Below are 20,719 nucleotides of genomic sequence, written 5' to 3'. Positions count from 1 at the left end.
CTGCATATGCAACAGGAACTTCTTTGGAGCAGTAACTGTAGCATCTTCAGATCATATTTCACCATTTTTTTCTTTATCAGCACTGTACTCTGCTAGTATCTCTAGAAGTTGCCACCTCAGTCTTTGTTCCTTACTCTATAAACCTTGCATGCTTGTACATCACTTTCTCAAAAAAGTATTAAGAATAACAATTATCATTTGCTGCTATAAACCAGAAGGGTGTATTAGACATTGTGTTACATACCACCTGCCAATATTATTCGCAGTAATGGAGATAAATAATCCAGATACACCATGAAGAAACAGTTCTCTTGAGAAAAAGCAATAATTGCTGCAGAAAGTTATGGATTGTAAGATCCATCCACCTATGTTTCAGCAGAGGAGGCCCCAGGTTCAGCCTCAGTACCCAACCCTTCTGGCCCATTTGAATGACTTGGCAAAAGTATCTATCTACACATCTATGATCTGCTAAGACTGGAATGAGATGTTTCCATTCATAATTATCTTTATTTTCATTTAAATAAAACCAGCAGATGAGGATCAAATAATAGAAACTGTTTGTGTAACTTTTATGGTTTTTACAGACATTTGCTGAATTTGCCCAGTATTTGCATACAAATTGGAGATTCCTCATAATATTTAAGAAGCTGACATAACTCTCAGACTGATGAAGATAGCAGAAGGTGGTTCTAAAAAATACACTGAGAAAGTGACAGTCAAATCATCTGTTATGTTTGCACTAGCAGCAAAGTGTGACACAGAGCTTGCAGAGGAAGAGCAGTAACACAGCACAGGTCTGTAAAGGTATCCTGTCTACCCCGTGGGAAATCAGGCACAAGAATATTTCAGAGTCTGGAATATCGAAGGGTTGATTTGAAAAGTCTCTGGCTACTCACCACACTACCTCACAGAAGAAGCAAGCACAAGGGAGTCGGTAGCACAGGCTAATAGCCACCAACTGCATGCCTTTAAGAATACTTTGTCCACAGTATATTGAAAGCTGTGAAAAATCATTTAAGCAGCAGGCAGTAAGGATACTATAGCAGCAGAACTGCTGAGGCAGAAGGGGGGTGTTCAGATGCCACATACAATTTCCTGCCGTCCACACCATCCTGTTCTTGTGTGAGGGGATTTCTTGAAGATCTGTGGGGTTTCCTTAAGAGTCTCCATTAGAAGGTGACACCTCCTTTAGTTTTTGGGATAAAAAGCCATGTTCCTCTGCTGCTCTCATATCCTGTTGCTGGAATAATACATATGAAGTTCTGTGTGTTTTGCTATGCCTAGTTCTTCTGAACTGTAGGCATATCTTTGCAACTGCTCTTTGCTGTCATCTCATCACATTTTCTCTGAAATTATTCTACAGGGCTTTATCCAGCAAAATGAACAGCAGTACTGAACAATTTCCTTGCTCACCGTTCTACGCACTCCTTTACAACAGCAAAATTGCCATCACCAATCACCTTCCCCACTTTATACTTCTCAAGAATGGTAGAGGACCCTGAGCACTTGTTTCCATTCACACCTGCAAAAAAACAAGGTCAATAATGCAAGCTGAAGAGAAGTGTCAGCAGGATGTGATATATCCCCAATGGGTTCCACAGATACAGAACAGTCACAAATACAACCCAAAACTTAAAAGTAAGCTGTTGTCTTCACAGCTTATTCTCTTGTTTTTATCTCAAACATAAGAAAGAACAAGATAAGACTCATCAGAGTTGTTTGACCTTTTAACACACAAATCAAATATTACTATGTTTTTGTGTGGACACATTCTAAAAGTAATGAATACAGTTATAAGTTCTTAGTCTAAATATTTTCTGAACTCAAAATACTTGTTTTACTGTATCTTTTTGCATACTTAACAAAAAATTCAGATAAGATTAATCTACAATACACGTAAAAGAACCAAAAGTTTTATCTGCTAAATTCCTTCAAGTTCCCTTACGTGCTGCTGAAACATCCAAAATGCAAATAAGTTTGATAGCTGCTTATTTCAGTATTTTTAAATTAAAAAATGGACTAAAAAATAAAATTTAAAAATAATTTTAAAAATAACATTGATTTAAAGAGGTAAGGAATGAAAGGTTAAGTTTAGCTAAGGTCAGTTGATGGGCTAGTGGTTCTACCTGAAGCACAATGTGCTGTTTTGAGGGGGGCTCCACTTTCAATCCAGCCACAAACACATTTCTGGTGATATCCTGCAGGTCATGTTCAAAATCATTCAAATTCCTGAGAGTGACTATTGAAGAGCAGGGTCCACTAATATGCTACCACTTGACAAAAAAAGAACAAAATTTTTTTCCTAACATTACTACCTTGATGTAGAGAATGCGATAACAATTTTTCCAAGATAAGGTTGTTGACAAGGTATCAAACATCCCAGAACAAAAAATGAATTGGAGTCATCGGAAACCGTCTAGAAGCGCTAAACCAGCTTGTCACCTACAACAAAATTTTTTCAAGGATTGTTAGCAATTATTGGTGTCCTACCTTCAGGACTCTGGCAATGGGGTGATTCAGGTACACCATTCACATTGGAAGAAGATCCACCATGTGGAGGGATCTATGGAAGTACATAAGAACTTATTATTTCTGATGGTAAAGTAATCACAAGAAGCAGCCAGACAAAAAACCCAGCAAAGTTAAAAAAAAAAAAACACCCTAAACACACCTACAGAGTCAATTTACATTTCTACTCCCATCTTATTTTTATTCTTGCTTTCTCACAGTTCATCATCATTATAATACATCATTGTCACTTGCACCAATTTAAGATTCAGCCCTGATATTCCTATTTAGATAAGAGTTGAACAGATTTCAGTAAACAGCAAAGAAAATTCCCTCCAGCTGCACCAAGTTCCATCTAAACACTACAGAGCCAGTGCGTGTGGAGGCAACGTTCCCTCCTCGTTCTACACAAGATCATTACAATGCACTCTGCGTACATCTTCATGTAAGCCAGAGATGGCCATCTCCAGACAACTATTCAGTGGCCGGTGCAGCAAGCACGTGCTCTCATGCTAGTTTAACACATCTCTTCACAGCTGGCACTATCTGAGGTTTCCCCAACTGAACTCTGTCAGTATATGCTCTCTTTAGATTAGCAGTGAAGCATGCTAGGAAGGTAATGTAGAAAAGCCTGCATGACCCTACTAGTTTTCATTTAAAGAAGAGAATTTTGGCATAGGTGGCTGGGTACTTCTACAATAGTCAGACTTGCTTGGTAATCTAGCAGTCTATATTTTAGGTTATTATGGATGTGAAGATTTATGACATCTGCAAGCATTTCAAGTTAGATGTCTGATATGTATCCAGACATAGATCTAGTTTTAGTAACTGTGACACTGTGTAAAAAACAAATATCTAAATGATTTTGAAGGATGAAGGTTGAAGAAAACTACTTTTGCTGTGCTAACAACTTAATTGGTACTCGATCTGAATCGTCACAATTCTACTTAAAGTCATCCTGTAATACTGCCCGCGGACATATACAACAATCAATTTTTATTTTAAAAAGGCACGGAGGCCTAGGAATGAATTCCATAAATAGTAAAATGTACTGGATGTGCCCTATGCACCACTGTTTTATTAACCATTACAGTTAAGTATAGGGATGCTCTATGAAATTAAAATACATTTTAGATCATTCCCCCTCCTCTACGTAACATTTCTTGCTGTTCTGTGAAGTTCCATATCTTGTTTTCTTCATGAGCTACTATAGTAGTTCTCACCATTCATTACATAAAGGATTAAAATGCTTCTCTGCCTTAAGCTCAGTGTCTGTTGAAATGGCTTTGCATGACACCAGGAATGCAAATGCAACATTTTCCATTTTAGCTGACACTATCTGGTTACACTGCTGAATATTTTAAATCATTAACACTATTGTCAATGAAAGAACTGAACTGACAGATAGGGATATTGTCTAAAGGCTCATGAAATGCTAATGAATGCTTAAGTTTCTAGTGGCATCTGAGCTGCCAAATCAGCTAAAGGTACAGTAACTAAAAGCTGTACAACTGAATTTTGCAGAGCCTCTAAAACAATGATGTTTACTAGCATTTGGCATAGAAGTAGCATCAAACAGCAACCAGTCAGCTACCCCTCTGCTCCTTGCTAATAACTTAAAACCAGGCTATGTTAATGCTGCTCTCTTTCCAAGTTATCCATTTATTTAACAAGGATCAGGAACAAGGACATTTGAGTTAAACCACATTTGTGCTAAACCCTGAGTCAGTCTCTTAACCAGTCAGTAACATTTTCTTCAAGCATGAAGTGGAGAAAACAGAACAGATCACTGCAAAGTATTAGTCATCAGCCAAAAATATTAGTAATCTATTTGGGGGTTTCAGTGAGTGACAATAGATGGGAATATCTAGCCCCCATTTCCAATTTCCTTCATCCTTGTAATGAGGTCAGGGCACGACTGGGCACATTGCTTTTTACCACAGTATTTACAAGAAGGAAGCGAACAGCAACAGGAAAAAAAGCTAAAAGGAATATGAAAAGGGGGAAAAATAATAATAAAAAAAATCTAACACTGCTGTTGTGGCTGAGGTGCTAGATCTGAATCTGAAACGGCAGGTTTAACCTTAGCTCTGCCACTAATTCACCTCGTGGCTCTAGGCATGAGGCCGAACTTACTCTATGACAGAGATTGCCTGTAATTTGGGTGCTGTAGGTCTGTGTCAGTTCCTCAGCAGCAAAATCAGTCCAGTCTTTCCCTACTGTGTCAGAGCACAGTAGAAATAAACTCTTAAGATGTCTGTAAGGTTCTTGACTAGCCAGAAAAGGTGGGGAGGAGATAGGAATTTACAATAACTGACACAGATTAAAATTCTTTCTATAATTAAAGTAATTTTCTAATCATTTAACTACCCAGTGACATGTAGTATTTAGACTATCTTGTACTGTTGGTATCCCAACAGCTGCAGATATTTTGAAGGTGAAGTAAAGATTTTGAATGAGCAAGTAGACTTGACTGGTTCACTAGCCATTCCTGAAGTAGCAAGCAGAAGAGAAAAGGATGCATGTTGCTTTGATACTATGCTAGTGAATATGGATGGCATCTACAATCACACCGCAGATTAGGTTTTGCAACAATTCCTCCTCCTGTATTCCAGTCCATACTGCACTACTGCTCTCTTCCAAAATCCAGAGTGCACAGGTCTTAAATCCACCCTCTCACGTACACATGCAAGTCCTAAAAAAACTCAGACCTGAGGCAGAATTTGATTCTTTGTTTTTAAAAGCTGACAGAGTAATTTAGAGCAGTAATGGCTATCCAGCCCTTCGAACAGAACAGTTGTCTCAGAATGTGGATGCTGTTGGCCAAGAACATCTTAACGCCAACAGTCACTCCTGTTGCATTTAAAAATTATGCAATGCAAAACATAACAATTATGCCTTTTACTTCCCTCAGGTTGTCACCCTGCAGGTAGTTTGTATTTCAACAGTACATCCAGAGCCAAATGCACAATACAACATAGTTGTTAGAGATACTGAGAATACCTTCCTGAACACGCAGTTCTCAAAACTAGTTGCATATCATTTTACAGATTAATTAAAGATGCTGTAAAAAGTTACAAAAGGTACTGAGCTGAAAAAAACCTGCCCAACTATTTTGTTTTCTTTACATGCTGAACTATTTTCTGTGGAATAACCATTTTCAAGGTTCACAAAAATATCTAAACATATTTCCCTACATTTTATATGTAGTATGTACCCAACATGCTTATTACACCGTGACATAACAACTAAAAAGCAGGTATTTAGCATTCTTCTTTTCACTCCTCCTAATACCCAACCCATTAAAAACTCTATTTTATACTTTGTACTCTAGGATTTTTTTTTCCTATCTGAAGTATCCAACGTATAATGTGCCAGACAGCTGTATCCTGCCAGATACTGTGTATAACAGGTTTTTTATTTTTAAGTTAATGATAAGAAACAGAAAGCACAAAAAAAACCCCACCCACACCCAAAAACACAAAAAACCAAACAAAAGCCATAAAAGCTTTTAAACCATCACTGAGTCCAAGAGCATGAACTGAAATGGGTATGCAAATGTAAGGTGATGTATAAGTAGCAGGGAGGGACTGTCGCAAGATTCCCTCAAAATCTGGATCAGAGCGTAAGTCAGTGATTTGGGAAGGAAAAAGCAGGAGCTTTACAGCTATTTTAATCAAGATACATCTACTGGTCCAGCAGTAAGGTTTTTAATAAATCTTTTTAGTCAAAATGCTACCATATACCTGAAAAAATGTACACATAGTGCTTGTATTTAAAATAGAAATGTACAGGGACATAAGAAAGTAATCCCAGATAATTACACATCTGGTGGGATTTTGGTTTTTGTCTCACGAGAGTGTAAGGAGGATCCACAGATATAAACCCGTATTTTCTCGTCAAGTGGAATGATACTGTAGTTGACAAACCTTTGCATTCAGGATTAGATTAATTGCCCATGACACAAATGTTTGTGGATACATTTGGGGCTTTTTTCATATTGAAGGCAATACCTAACTTCTTAGCAGCTACATGGGGTGGTGCCTTCTAGAGCACCTACCTAAATGTTTCCTGTGTCTGTCCTTCTTGCCTGTCTGGATAGAAATGAAGGACTTTTGCCATCAGGTTGCTAGGCATACAAAGGTCCTGTGTACACTGTCCTGTACCCATATGTGCAAGTGCTTCTTTGACTTCAGTCAGACCTCCTATGGTTGATCAACATCTTCATAGTATGTCTAAGATGCACTAAATGTGCTGCCCTTGTCCTCCAGCACATTCATAACGTGCAGAAGAGATTCTGAGCTGTACGGTACACATGGACATGTATGTACAGACACCCACACCCTTCTGTCTGGAAAATTCCAGACAGAAATATGGGACGCCTACACAAACATTATTGTTCCTATTTTGATCGTGTAATATCCCCAAAGTGCCTCTAGCCAAACTTAGAAAAAAGTATGTCTAATATTGTTAACTTTTCCTTGAGTTCTGATCTGGCATTGCTGTGGTAATCTTTCGTCTGAAGGCTAAGAAGAGAATGTGAACTCTCATGCCTTCAGACAAACTCCTTGATATTCTCAAAGAAGCTTTCTCTGTCTTTATGAAAACATTCAAATTGGTGATGAATCTAACTGTAGACTATGAATATTTTAGTGAAATTGTGAATTAACTGTTTGCAGAAGTATTCTCTGAAATCTGGGGACACTTTTAGAGTGTCACTGTAATTCATCCTGAAAGGCTGCAGTAAGAAAGGGCTAAAAGATATTCCAAACATAAATAAAATGTTATTTATATAATCAGTACTTCCAGTGAGATGTTGTTAGTATTTATTACTATAATGCTCAGTTGTAACATAATCTGTAAGACACAAACTTTGTATTTTTTAAGCGATACTTAAACACAGCTAGTAATCCAACTGTACTGAGAAGCTACTTATAACAATACAATACCCAATTAGAATGTAGTGATTTTGCTACCATTAATTTGAGCATACATGGTAGGGCACACATGTAATGTCATGCATTTTGTTGCACTGCTCTGGAAACACTGAAGAACCACAGAAAGATTTACCCTTTTTCTAAAAAGATTCTGAGTTGCATCACATTATGTAAAGCATTTAGCAAACTGATGACAACGGTGAATGGACTTGACACTAAGTGCAATACCTCAGTTTCCCTACCAGCACAAATTAGCCAACTCTTTTTCTCCACTGTACGAGCAAGAAAGACGCTGAATTGTAAATTCACAAAGGCAGCAGTTAAAGAATTCCTCTAAGAACTGCTATTGCACCTGTGTCACTAGGTTGTATAATTGCGCGTAAACATTCTTAACATACAACTGCTAACAGAAGCATATGTATACAAAACTGAAAAGATTAAAACCTTGATGAAAATAGGCACTAGTCCTTCAAATCACTTAAGTACATGTTTAACTAAGTACATTAACATCCTTATTGAAATAAAAGGGACTACTCAATAGCTTAAAATTAAGCAAATGCCTAAGTTATTTATTGGATCAGGTTTTAAAGCCCTTTCACTTTGGTCATTTAGTCAATCAATCGAAAAAGTAATACAGAGACAAATTCAAACACAATGCTATTTAGCATAATTGTGATTCTAAGAAAGCCTTCAACTGTAAAACTTCTTTATTTGTACTATTTTATTTTCTTTTTAAAAAGATGACAAGACTTTATGGTACTTAATTTCAAGAGGGGACAATAAAACACATCCAAGTAAGCATAAGGAAGTTACAACACCACTTTCCAAAATCTCGTATTTGATTTAGTCTCTGGATGATTTTTATGGTACAAAGTATGCATAGTAACAGATGTACTGGAAGAGCTAAGAGTCAAAGTACCCCTAACAGCATTGCATATCTGGTTATCTATAAACGCACACTCAGAACCAAAGAAAAAGGTTAAACCTTTCAATTGTCACCTGCCTACAGAACAGCAAGAGGACTCCTCTCAGTCATCCTGTGCCACCTAATGCACTATTACCATTATTTCTTAATCCATGCACTAGTTTTAATCTCTATGGAGAAGTTAATAGAAAAATAAGAAACTCAGCACATTTTCTTAAAAAAGAATGTCATGCAGACTGGTCATTTACTTCATGTCCGTAATTGTTAACTTTTATATCTAAATCTTTACCTTGAAACAAACCCTCTGCAAAGTGAAATGCTTAGTTACAACCTAAAATTGGGACGTTAAAAATAAGCAACTTTAATAAGAATACATAGTAGCATGCAACTGGGAGGATGGTATCCATATTTGTCACTTACTGGAATAAAGGCATTTATTTGGGGTTGTGGGAAAATTCTGTAGTGTTTAATATTTTTAAGCCATAGCATAAATTCCTTACTTCAATATAATCTCGTACTCCAGTACAACTTTTTTTAAAACATTTCTGCAAGATTGGGATGTTGGGCAGCAAACTGGCCTACTGTATGTACTGAACAATTAATAGCACAAGGGCACTCAGGTTGGAAGAGCTAAAAAGAACAGAAGGAAAGCCCTTCTCTTTAAAGATAAGCTGTTTGTGCGGAGTATTTCCTGCAAGGACTTTTCTGTGCTTGAGCATACCACTTCTGCTTATAAAGCATTGCGAAGCAGAAGGAATCCTTGGGGACTGAAGACACTTCACTTTAAAGGAAAAGTGGCATTTGGAGAATATGATGTAAGATTGAGTAAGTAATATGATGCAAGTCTGAGACTGAAGAAAAATTGCTATTGCAATCAGTATCTTTTGGCAAGTTTAGTGCCTTGATGACTAGCATTATCGCTTAAGCTCTACGCTGATCGTCAAAACTTCAAAATGCTTAGCCAGGTTCTAACTTATAGTCAAATATTTTATTCTGCTCTGGCTTTCCAAACAACACAGTTTTTAAAGTACAGTTCATGTACAGCTGCTCCGATGGTCTGCTCTTTACAGGAAATAGAAACATCAACCCTGATCTGTTCCCTTTTCCTGCTGGCCCAAGCTCATATAAAACCATTATTAAGTGTTGCTGTTTCATGCTCTACAAAAAAACCCATATATGATTTCTACACAACAAATCAGCCAAAATATTGCATTTCCAAAGCCAGAAAACTCAGAAATATGTTTTATTCTTTCACTGTCTGTCATGGTATTTATATCTACATTTTCGTTCAGCTGTAGGCATGGCACCTTCTTTATACAAGTGCAGGAAACCAGACTACTTGTCTGTGCAGTGATGCAGTCTTAGCAGCAAGAAATTATTTAACAAAAGGGAAAAGCAGTAATCTCAAAATAATAAAATTGGTCCCTTGTTTCCCTCTGTTTTCCTCATCAGACTGGGCAAGATCAATCCTACAAAAATAATAATGGACTTTTTAAAAGAATCTGGTTTTGCATAAAACCATGCCTCCCTGTTACTGGTTTTATGTTGATACTTCACCAAAACAGTCATTACTACTAGAACATAATCAAGAAACAAGGGTCACTGCACAGTGCACTTTATCCTTTTGGAATTTATCCTGAGATTCACCAGATAACTTTCCCTATCTTTAGTCTCAGGAGCACAGCTGGGATCCTCCTACTGAACAGATGCATCCTAATGGGATAAAACAAGAGGTACTCACTACTTCAGTAACACATCAAGTCTGAGATGACTAATTTGTTTTTGCTGTTTTCTTTGGTCATATAGGGATGAATTATTTGACACAAAAACCCATTAGTATCCAGCATCAATTAAATTCCAAAATGAAAACGTACAACAGCCTACTTCAGTGAAATTGACAGTGAAGGGGAAAGAGGACACGTCCACTTTGGTGAAAATTGCTTGTTACTATCAGAATTATCTCTATCTTAATGGAGCTTTAATCAACTAAAAGCAGACAGGACAGCATGGGAAAAAAATGAACCAAATTATCTAGTTTCTAAACTTGTAATTTCATTAAAGACAGACAAAAGAGCGTTTGTTAAATATAGTGCAGACCAGCTGAGAGCCTCAAGTCCAATGATTTTGGTGTCTTCTACTGTAAGTTCTATAGCAGAGCTATCCAGACAAATTTAAGATACAGTTCTAGTTTTCAATGTCAGAACTACTACTGCTCTTGAAAATGCTTTACACAGGAAAGGGCAATCTACATTGCTTTGGACAAAGAGAAGCTATGGGATGGTACAGCTCAACAACGTAAAGGCAGAGATCAACACTAAATTGCCTCAATGAACCAAACAGTTAAAATATATTAGAATTAAACAAATAAATTAAAGTCTTTTCTCAGAATTATCACAGAAGCCTGGCAGAAACCAGTGCCATACTCCTTGCAAATCAGACAAAGACTTGGTAACAATTACCATGTCAAAACCCAAATCTAAATACTATTCAAATCACGTCCTTTAGCCAGTCTCTTAATTGAGAAAACAGTTTGCTACAGAATTATGCAGCCTCTTCACAACTGTTGTGTTCACCAATGGGAGCTATTACTTGATCAGAATAATGAGTGTGAACCATCCAGTGTGCTTCCAGAAAGGCTGCAATTGATGATTTCATAAGAAAATTCTCCTTGAAAGGACAGCTGCACAAATGCAGCAGTAAGATGCTCAAATGTGTTCCAGACTGTTCCTTTTATTTTACTGAGCAAAAGGCACAGAGCAGCCACTAAGAACTGTAAATGCTACCAATTTTTAACTGGGAGAGGAACAGAATTCTCTTGGTGCAACACAGATAAAAATCTGCCAGGCATCAGGCTGCTCCCAAAGGAACCCCTCACACGCTTTCAGGCAGGAGACTGCATTAAGGGGTGAAATTGTGTGCCATGGATGAAGAAGGGTGCTTCAGATGAAATTTTGGGCAATGCTACAAGACTATAAGGTATCCAAAAGAGGATACTACATTTCTATAGGCTGAGGAATATAATTACTGGTGGGGTTTCTGCACTCCATGAAACAATGGAAAATTTGGAGGGCGAACTGGCATATTCAGGCCACCATCACCCTCCACCTTTCCTAAGCCGAGAGTTCCATCCTGCCAAGCAAAGACAAAATATGAAAATCTTAGTTTACATCTCTTCTCCACTTCAACTCAAAAATCATACTAGCAAGGCTACCCTATAGAATTATAATTTTTTTTTTCTTTTTCGCTTCTTCAGCATCACTGTAATACATCATTCAATGAAGAATGGAATTTAGGGTTTTTGATGGTTCTTGCACTTACCTTGAGTCCACGAAAGCTGCCTGGACTTGTTGGTGAAGAACTGGAGGATTTTGTAGATTTTGGGGTGGATAACTGACTGCTTGGGGTTCCATTAACTGGCCAAAGCAATAAAAGCAAACAAATGAAAGAAAAGGTGAATGAAAGTCAAAAACCCTTACTTGCTTTTAAACATAACATACCTCTCTGACAAGTTTTCACTCAGGTCTGCATACAAAGACCAAAACAGACTCCTCGGCATTTAGGAATAAATTGTATACTTGCATGCCACACAACTGTGCCCTCAAAATTCATGTGGCTGGATATGGGATCAAGAAGACACACAAATATTGCACTGGCATTCTAGAGATTAAAAAGGCCTATTCTGTCCTTTGCCAATGCAAGAGCTTTGGGCAAATATTAGCCATAGCCTTTTTAAATTATATAATTTATTGTGATATCGCACAATAAAATATATATAGACAAAGTGTTCATAAAGACATTTGACCCTCCATCTCTCCTTTTTGGATCAAAACCTTACTTTCTAGGTAGAAGGTTTCGCAGAACACAAGTTGTTTTGCTTGTTTTTTCCAAGAAAAACAAACAAACATACAAGAAGTATGAGCTGTTTGGATGATAAAGAACTTAAGCAGTAGTTCAGAAAAATACTGATTTAGGGGGGGAAAAAAACCCAACAAGGCAAAAGCTAGTAGGTTATTTCTGAACTTCCAAGAAGTTTAAGTTTCAGTGAAAACATCCAATATCCTCCCCTCTTGACTTCAAGGGTTCATTCATTTTAAGTCCTGTTTTCCAGAGAGGCCTGATCTGTTATACCTCTGGTGACTTGAATATAACTTAGGTCAGTCCTTGTATTTTTCTGAAAAAACCAAACTGATGAATTTCATTATGCAGACAGAATAGCACACTGCTCATCATACACAAATATGACTCAACATTATATGATGCAACATGATTTCCTGTCTAGCTGAACCTCATTTTTCCTGGGAGAGGAAAATACTAGGCAGAAATTTAAGAGCTAAGAAGGTTTCATAGCTGATTCATGATGAAGAATTATTTTTTCAGAAAGAAAAAAGCAACCCTGGCAAACAGAAACTTCGCTTCAAAGTAAATAAGTTACACCTGCACATATCCTTTGCACATTCAGAGATCTGTCATGGGTTATGCATCACTTCTTAACCAGCGCTATTGAATTTATTTTACAAGTGTCTATTAACCTAGTACCCTAACATTCTCTGAGTGCTGAAAATGCCTTCCAAGTATTATTTTTACAACCTGGGCAGTCTATCTGCCAATAGGCCAGGCTGACTGCACTGCAACTTCCACAAATCCCTGTTTTTCACAAAAATCTTTCTCTGATGTGTGATGTTAAGACATAACTAATTAGCATTTAGCCACAGAATAAGTCTATCTTGAAGTCTGGTAACTTGACTTTACAGTCCCAGATCTGTTACAGAACTGAGAGCTTAGTCTTTCCTACTAAAAGCATTCAATATGTTTAGATATTTTTGTCTTGACTTTGACAAGGATTGCCTGTAAGAACAATAGGCAAATTATTTAAGTGTTTTTTTTAAGAAGCTAGAAGTATTTAGGAGTATACGTCCCTCCTGCAGACTTCTTTTCATCACTTTGTTTTAGATAACCTTCTTGAAACCTGGCATATCAATGCATCCTTGTTTTATAAAGGATTTGCAAGTATGACGATGAAAAGGGCTCTTGAATGCTATCTTACTGTTTTCCGCTTCTTGCATACACAACTTGCTCTAGCCATTAGAAAAAATACTGAGCTGTAAAGTTCATGACCACAAATGAGATACTTCAGTAGAAAAATTTGCTTCCAAATGACCAACTATTACTATAGGAGGAAAAAATTTTTGTTCACTCCCTAATTCTTTTTATACAGCTCACAGAAAGGTCCCTATTTCCTGAACATGACCATTGAGGCCTACACTATAAGACTTCCTTCTCTGTCTCTAAGTCACTACCATCCTTCTAAGCACAGACAGAACCACTAAACTGTACCTGTGACAGTGACTGGTTAACGTAATCTTCTTCCCTCTCGTAAGTCTCTAAGGAAGACCATCCCAGCCCATACTGACAGTATTCGAGCTCTTTGCTAATATCTTACATATGCTTGGTGAACAAGGGTGGTGTTCTGAGCCAGGGGTGTGACTAGATGATATCCAGAGGTGCCTTCCAACTTTTGTCCTTCTATGATTCTACAACACATGGTACGCTCTGCTGAGGGTCCTATGTAAAAGAGCTGTCTGTAGATACATTTGCCAATGTCTTCTGAGATCCACTGCATGTGAGTTGGTACACAACTGCAACAACACTAAAAGCTGGAATTAGCCCTGTATAGATATAAAAATTTTGCATCTACAGGGAGTCAGCCAACTGCTTGTGCTGCTTTTGGCTGAGGTAGAGTTAATTTTCTTCATAGTAGCTAGTATGGGGCTATGTTTTGGATTTGTGCTGAAAACAGTGTTGATAACACAAGGATGTTTTCATTATTGCTGAGCAGTGCTTACACAGATTCAAGCCCTCTTCTGCTCCTCAATCACCCTGCCAGTAAGTAGGCTGGGGGTGCACAAAAAGTTAGGAGGAGACACAACCGGGACAGCTGACCCAACTGACCAAAGGGGTATTCCATACCATATGATGTCATGCTCAGCAATAAAATTAGGGTGAAGGTTGGCGGGGCGCGGGCCACTGCTTGGGGACTGGCTGGACATCCGTCAGTTTGTGGTAAGCAATTGTTTCCATTTGCATCACTTGTCTGTCTTGGGTTTTATTTCTTGCTCTTTGTTATTTTCTTTTTCATTAAAATTTATTATTATTACTATTTTATTTCAATTATGAAACTGTTTTTATCTCAACCCACAAGGTTTCTCACTTTTACCCTTCCAGTTCTCTTCCCTCATCCCGCTGCAGGGGGGAGTAAGCAAGCGGCTGCGTGGTGCTTAGTTGCCAGCTGGGATTAAACCACAACACTGCTATTTCAGACAGCAGTACTCAAAAAATGCACAAGCAATCTGTATTAAATTTTGGCACAAGCTTGTCCAGTGCTATCGATCTGCTGATTATTTCATGTATATGCAAAACTTACCTTTCTTAATCTATTTTCTAAGTATAAGTTCTTTTGAGGTTTGAAGCAGCCTGAATATAGAGCAAAAAAAATTCTTCTCTGTCATTCTTTAAGTAGTACATATTAGGCTACAATTCTTTAGCATATCGGAATGTTGAAAACTGAAGAATCTATGAACACCTTTTAAATTGTTAACTTCTAGTGTGGTCCAAAATCTCAACTTATTTGCTAATCAAAATGCACGTTACTTGTTTTGGAGATACTTTCAATTTGAACTGAAGATTCAAAGAGGTTTCTCAGTGTTTTAGAACTTAGGCTGAAATAACACAAGAAAACAAAGGAAGGTAAGAAACTGCAAATAAAATTAAAAGCTATGACACGTGGTTTTGCACTGCTTTTTTCAGCAACTCTTACCCCGTCTTTCTGCGCTGAAGTTTTCTATTATAATATGCTTTAGAACACACATACAAATGTATTGCTCCTCAGAATGCTCCTCTACTTGTAGTCAAATTATACCTTTACAAATTTAACTTTGACACCATTAGCAGATGTCCAACAACTATAAAGCATCATTTATATTATTTCACTCAAACGATCTTCTTCAACAGAAAACCTACACCCATTACGTCTCTTGTTCACCGAATGCAAAATGTGTGTTTCAAGATTGAAAATATTCACAAATACAGTGAAAAGAATACAGGTAAATGGAGAGGGAGGAGACACACTAGTGATATACAGCCATAATAGCAATGGCTCACCTGGGGATTTTGCTGAAGAGTAAGCACTGGAGTAGTGGCCACCCCTCTTTACTGTACTCATATATTTGACACAAAGGAAAAAGACATTAAGGAAAGAAGTTATTAAACCACTCTAAACATGCATGAAAGGAAGAAGAGTATATAAGGATAAGTAAAGACTACATGAGAAAAAATGGCAAGTAAATAGAAGGATAAATACAAGACACTCTGGATAATTTTTTCAAATTAACCTAACCAAAGGGGTGTCTAAGTAGAAATAAGTAAGGAAAAGACAGCACTGATTTCCAAATACTTTGCATAAAATTCACTGTTGATAGATATCCCATGTGATCTCACTGGAGTTAACAGGATTGCATGAAATGTAGATCAGTTGTGAAACTTGCCCTTCATGCTATATTTTTCTTTGTTGTTACTGCGATCTTTCTTTGAAGCTTTTCAGTTAAATATTCAACCTTTATAAACAGATGATAAATATTCCACTTCCAAAGACATAAAATTACTTTCACCAGCATCAATTAAGCAAAACAAATATTGATACAGAAATGAGAATATGGAGCATGTTGTAGTTTTGAATACACACACAGGAGCTTACATGTATAGTTACATTCAAAACAGAGCATTGTATATTTACATATTCAGTGGTTTGATTTCAGGGCTATTTCTCTGGGTCTGAGGGAAAAAAATTAATTAAGTTTTATTGTATTCAGAAATTAAATGCAGAGGTAAAAAAAGGAAAAAAAAAAGTTTCTCCCTTCTATTTATTTGTATAAAACACTCAATGGTTGGAACATATGGTGTTCAGCCAAACTGCTGGCAAAAACACAATGTGAACCTTTCTTTGAAATTACAGGAAGCACAAGAAGAAAAAACATTTCTCTCTTAATGGGCTATAACATTCCAGAATGTCTCCTAAAATTACTTGAAACAGCAAAATCCAGTATTTCCAACAATATTAGGCTTATATAGGAGAAACCTTTCAAATTCAAAACACTTAAGGGTACACTCTAGTTCAATGAACATTAATTTAACCACATAACCATCCTGTAGTTAAGTGTTCAAGAAAATCAAGTGCCATGCTGAAAACATATCCCAAGCGTACAATTAGCACAAATTATTCCAATGTTCATAAATTGAAACTTTTTGTGCCTGTTAATTGAAAAAGAGAAACCACATTTCTTCTTAGGATTCAAAAATAAATGCAAATTTTGTTATAAATTAGTATTAAATCTGTGAGACAAACTGAAGAAAAAAAAAAAAGCATTTTTTTATCCCCTCAGGAAACAAAGCCTGGCACTTGTATTTCACACAGAGCCAACAGTTTTTTCACCCCATTAAACAAATTCTAACTTCATTTATTTTACATGTTCAGCTCTTTCCTAGAAGTAGTACCTGAGGCAGGTGATTTGCTTCTACGTGAAGGTCCTGGACTTTTGGACCCAGTATGCCTCATGCCAGATGATCGTGAATAAGAGGACTTCATAACACGGCATTCTACAAAGCAAGCAGATAGAGTTTTGACAACAGTTCAATGTACAGGCTTCCTCCAAACACTACTGTTGCTGCTTATTATCCAGAAAATGAATATCACTATTTTCTAAACACACTTGCCCAACTGAATGAAACAAATTTATAAGAGCATCTCAGAACTTTAACCTACATACCATACAAACATATTTGAGCTACTCAAATGCTGTATGTAACATCCTGCATTTAATATTTCTTCATGTCCTGAAGCTGGATTATTACTATAATTCAAGTTTGTACCGATGCACAGCTGAAAGAGTAAAGAAGTCAACTGATGCCAAAGTTGTTCTGATAATTAGTAAATCCTGCACACTGGAATGGCAGCTTCATATAGGGCAACTGCACAGCAAGCCCCATTTACCTTCTTTTGCAAGAAACTGATGTTGTGACAAATTTTTAAAGAGGTGAAAAATGTCTATTGCTTCCAAAAGGCTGAGACAATAGATTACTGCCATTTACCATCAGCCATATATCATTAAATAAAGGACAACCTAAATGGGAAAGGAATCAATAGGCACACATGCACTGACATTTTGGAAGCATTTTAATTCCTACAGTTAGCGTCCACTGCAAATCACTCCCAATGGAATCATATAAACGTCCCTCCTAATTTTGTCCCCGTTATTCATCACTATGATGCCAATGCCATCATTATGATGCCACGTCAGCATCAAAAATAGTAAATAGAGCTGCATGCCCTGCCAGTCATGTCCCACTCTGTACCTAACCTGCTTTTCTCCATTAAGACCTCCAGAGTTATTAGAGGAAGCAGGGACCACCAAAGATGAAGAGACAAAGGGAAAAAAACCCCTCCATCACTGGGTTCTCAGAAAGGAAATGAGCCCAATTAGTCTGTGCATGGTGTAATGGGAAAAGCAAACTTAGAGCCTTAAAATCCGCAAGGGAAATTATGATTTTGCCCAGATTGGGATTTGCAGTGTGAGTTAATACAACCATGCCCTTCCGTTCCTGCATAAGAATAAAATTGTATCTTAGCTAGTCTAAAACTATGTTTAAAAAATACCCTTCTTGTAACCTCCACAGTAGTTCAATCAACATAATCAGGCAGTTCTGGAAAAGTAGCATGCTGGCAATAACAACAGAATGGGAACCAGCTGAATCCTCCATCCATCAAAAAGTATGGACCAGCAGTTAGATATATACCTATACTTCTTGATGTAACTGAAGATTTTGTAATGAAATTAATGATGTTTGTAAAAATTAGAAAAACAGCAGGTGATTTTACTTTCAGTTACCTGAGAGCAAGGCACCACCACCCCCCCTTCTTATTCACAACCTGAAGCTCTCCTCAAATAATCTGATGATCCTTGCCAGGGCAAGTTTTCTTTACCACAGATTAATTTTTTCATTAAAAAAATCAGGGTGATTCTACAGCTGAACCAATATAGACAGAAAAAACACATCTAGTAGGGCCTGTAGCGATAGGCCAAGGGGTAATGGTTTTAAACTAAAAGAGGGTAGGATTCAGACTAGATATAGGGAAGAAATTTTTTATGATGAGGGTGGTGAAAGACTGGAACAGGTTGCCCAGAGAGGTTGTAGATGCTCCATCCTGGGAAACATTCAAGGTTAGGTTGGATGGGGCACTGAGCAACATGATCTAGTTGAAGATGTCCCTGCTCATTGCAGGAGGGTTGGACTAAATGACCTTTAATTGTCCCTTCCAACCCAAACCATTCTATGATTCTATGAACATGGAGAAAAAAACAACATATATATGATTTGACATTCCAAGCAAATTCTAAAACTCCCTGGTAGAGGAGAGCGCTTTTTCCTTGAACTTATAATGTTAAGTTTTCTCTTTACAGAAAAACAACTTCCGTAAACAAGTTAAATTCCTGATCTGTCAATAGCAGACAGCATGGGCACAAAGTCCCAGTTTGTCTCACCTCCTTCCCCACTCAACACCCTCTACAATATAAACAGGTTCAACATTTGGTCTATAGCAGACAAGACTGGAATGTGTGAATTCAAGACCTGAAATGAGCATGGTTACATATGTGATTTTTCAAAACTCTCACAAAGACAGTAATATGGAAATCATCTTATAGGCACAGATGTCAAAAGTGAACATTTTTAACAGATTTTAGATCCACTAGATCCATGATTGAACCTTTTAAAATTCAATGCTGTTTTCCATGTAACTTTAGGGTCAGGGTCTGTTTTCCAAGAACACAGATCAGGTTTGTTAGTGCATTGTAAGAGACTTACAGAATCCAGATGATGGTTTGGAAAAACTTTTTAATCCACAGGAAAATGAATTCCCATGTATATTTTCCTAAATCACACAACTCTTGAGGACTGAATGGGGGGTGGGGGGAAGAGTTCTCAATGAGGTTGATTATTTCAGTGGGTTTAGGATGTACAGTCTTACCGCTGTGATCCAACACGAAGTCATCCTGAGCATACCGGTATTTCTCAGGCCCACATGCAATGAAGACATCATCATCTCCAAAGAAGTCCTGCAAGCATGTCACCTTGACAGCAAAATATACAAAGCAAAATAAACAAATGCAAATCAAATACTAAATCTTCAGTTAGTCAGCAACAATTAATAAGTTTGTGTTTTCATTTTCACAGTGATACCATAATGTTCTTTTATAATGACAGAAACACTCCAGTTCTCAAGTACTTCAGCTCTCCCAGTAGTGCAGGAAACCTCATGGTCAAGAATGTAAAATACGAGTGCCCCTCACCTCCAAAAACACCTTCTCTTACATTTAACACCTGTATTTTTGCCTATAACTACACATGCATGCTGATGACTTTGACAAGATCAGCTATAAACAGTACTGAAATATCAAAGCTTCTTGTATTCTTACATTAATTGCTTGTGGGAACATCTGTCAAGTTAAAATGACTGCATCTACAAATCTATTTTCTTATGCTCTGAGGCATTTAATTTCCATGTTTTAATGTCCTGTTAAAAAAACCAACCAAACAACCAAACAAATTCTCCCTTTTATTAAAAGGTATTCCATATTCAAGAAAAAAAGAAATATAGAGTCCTTTCCATGCCCTTTGCAGCTCTGCCTTTTCTTCATTGTCCCAGTAATCATGTTACAATTTATTTCAAGGATGGGGATATCAGAAAACTGGTTTAGACATTCTTTAAAAACACAAACCCAAAGACCTTGAAAAAACCTCACTCCTCAAAAGTTAGTTAAAGTCAGCTTGCGAAGGAGCAAGTGTCTGCTTTAAAAACAATTCAAACCAAAAATGCCACAAGAAGAAATCCCACCAAACTCATTCTAACTCCCTTGAAAGAAAAAAAAGTGTTTGCAGGTAGCAAGCTATTTTTTAAATGTAAAGGGATTAAAATTTTACTGTATAATTGTTTCCGTATTCTTTTTAACATTGCGCACCCAAATGAGATCTAGGAATAAAAGCTATGTAGAAGCTAAGAAAGTTAGAATGATTTGGTAAAACCATGTAATTAAAGAGGTAAAACAAAAAACTCTTTTAGGGAAACTAGCTGTCTTCCTAGCTACCTGTCAACACCATTTGCATATTTTACCCACTGTGATAATAGTAAACATTGGCAGAACTACAGGAAGGGGTCTGAGCTGCCTGCAGGATTCAGAGAAACACTCAGAATATCAATGACCCTCAGCTCTCTGTACGAACACCCACACAGGGCATTCAC

The 20,719-nt window shown here is 37.2% G+C and overlaps 1 protein-coding gene across 3 annotated transcripts in view; it reads right to left on the bottom strand.

Annotated features, from left to right (window-relative positions):
* Nucleotides 1-20,719, bottom strand: part of DCLK2 (doublecortin like kinase 2) — an 89,305-nt gene that overhangs the window by 21,397 nt on the left and 47,189 nt on the right. For 2 of the 3 annotated variants that reach the window (XM_075708829.1, XM_075708830.1), the window contains exons 3-7: nucleotides 19,448-19,550; nucleotides 16,918-17,019; nucleotides 11,689-11,783; nucleotides 2,491-2,563; nucleotides 1,414-1,522 (exon numbers count right to left, since the gene is read on the bottom strand). In XM_075708829.1, coding sequence (XP_075564944.1) covers nucleotides 1,414-1,522; nucleotides 2,491-2,563; nucleotides 11,689-11,783; nucleotides 16,918-17,019; nucleotides 19,448-19,550 — 482 coding nt within the window. Of the gene's footprint in view, nucleotides 1-1,413; nucleotides 1,523-2,490; nucleotides 2,564-11,688; nucleotides 11,784-15,528; nucleotides 15,580-16,917; nucleotides 17,020-19,447; nucleotides 19,551-20,719 lie in introns of all 3 variants that reach the window. The other variant, XM_009482960.2, reaches the window with a different exon arrangement.

This window comes from Pelecanus crispus, chromosome 4 (assembly GCF_030463565.1).
Source record: "Pelecanus crispus isolate bPelCri1 chromosome 4, bPelCri1.pri, whole genome shotgun sequence".
NCBI lineage: Eukaryota > Metazoa > Chordata > Aves > Pelecaniformes > Pelecanidae > Pelecanus > Pelecanus crispus.
Note: the sequence above shows the minus strand (reverse complement) of the source record. Positions and strands in the feature narration are given on the sequence as shown.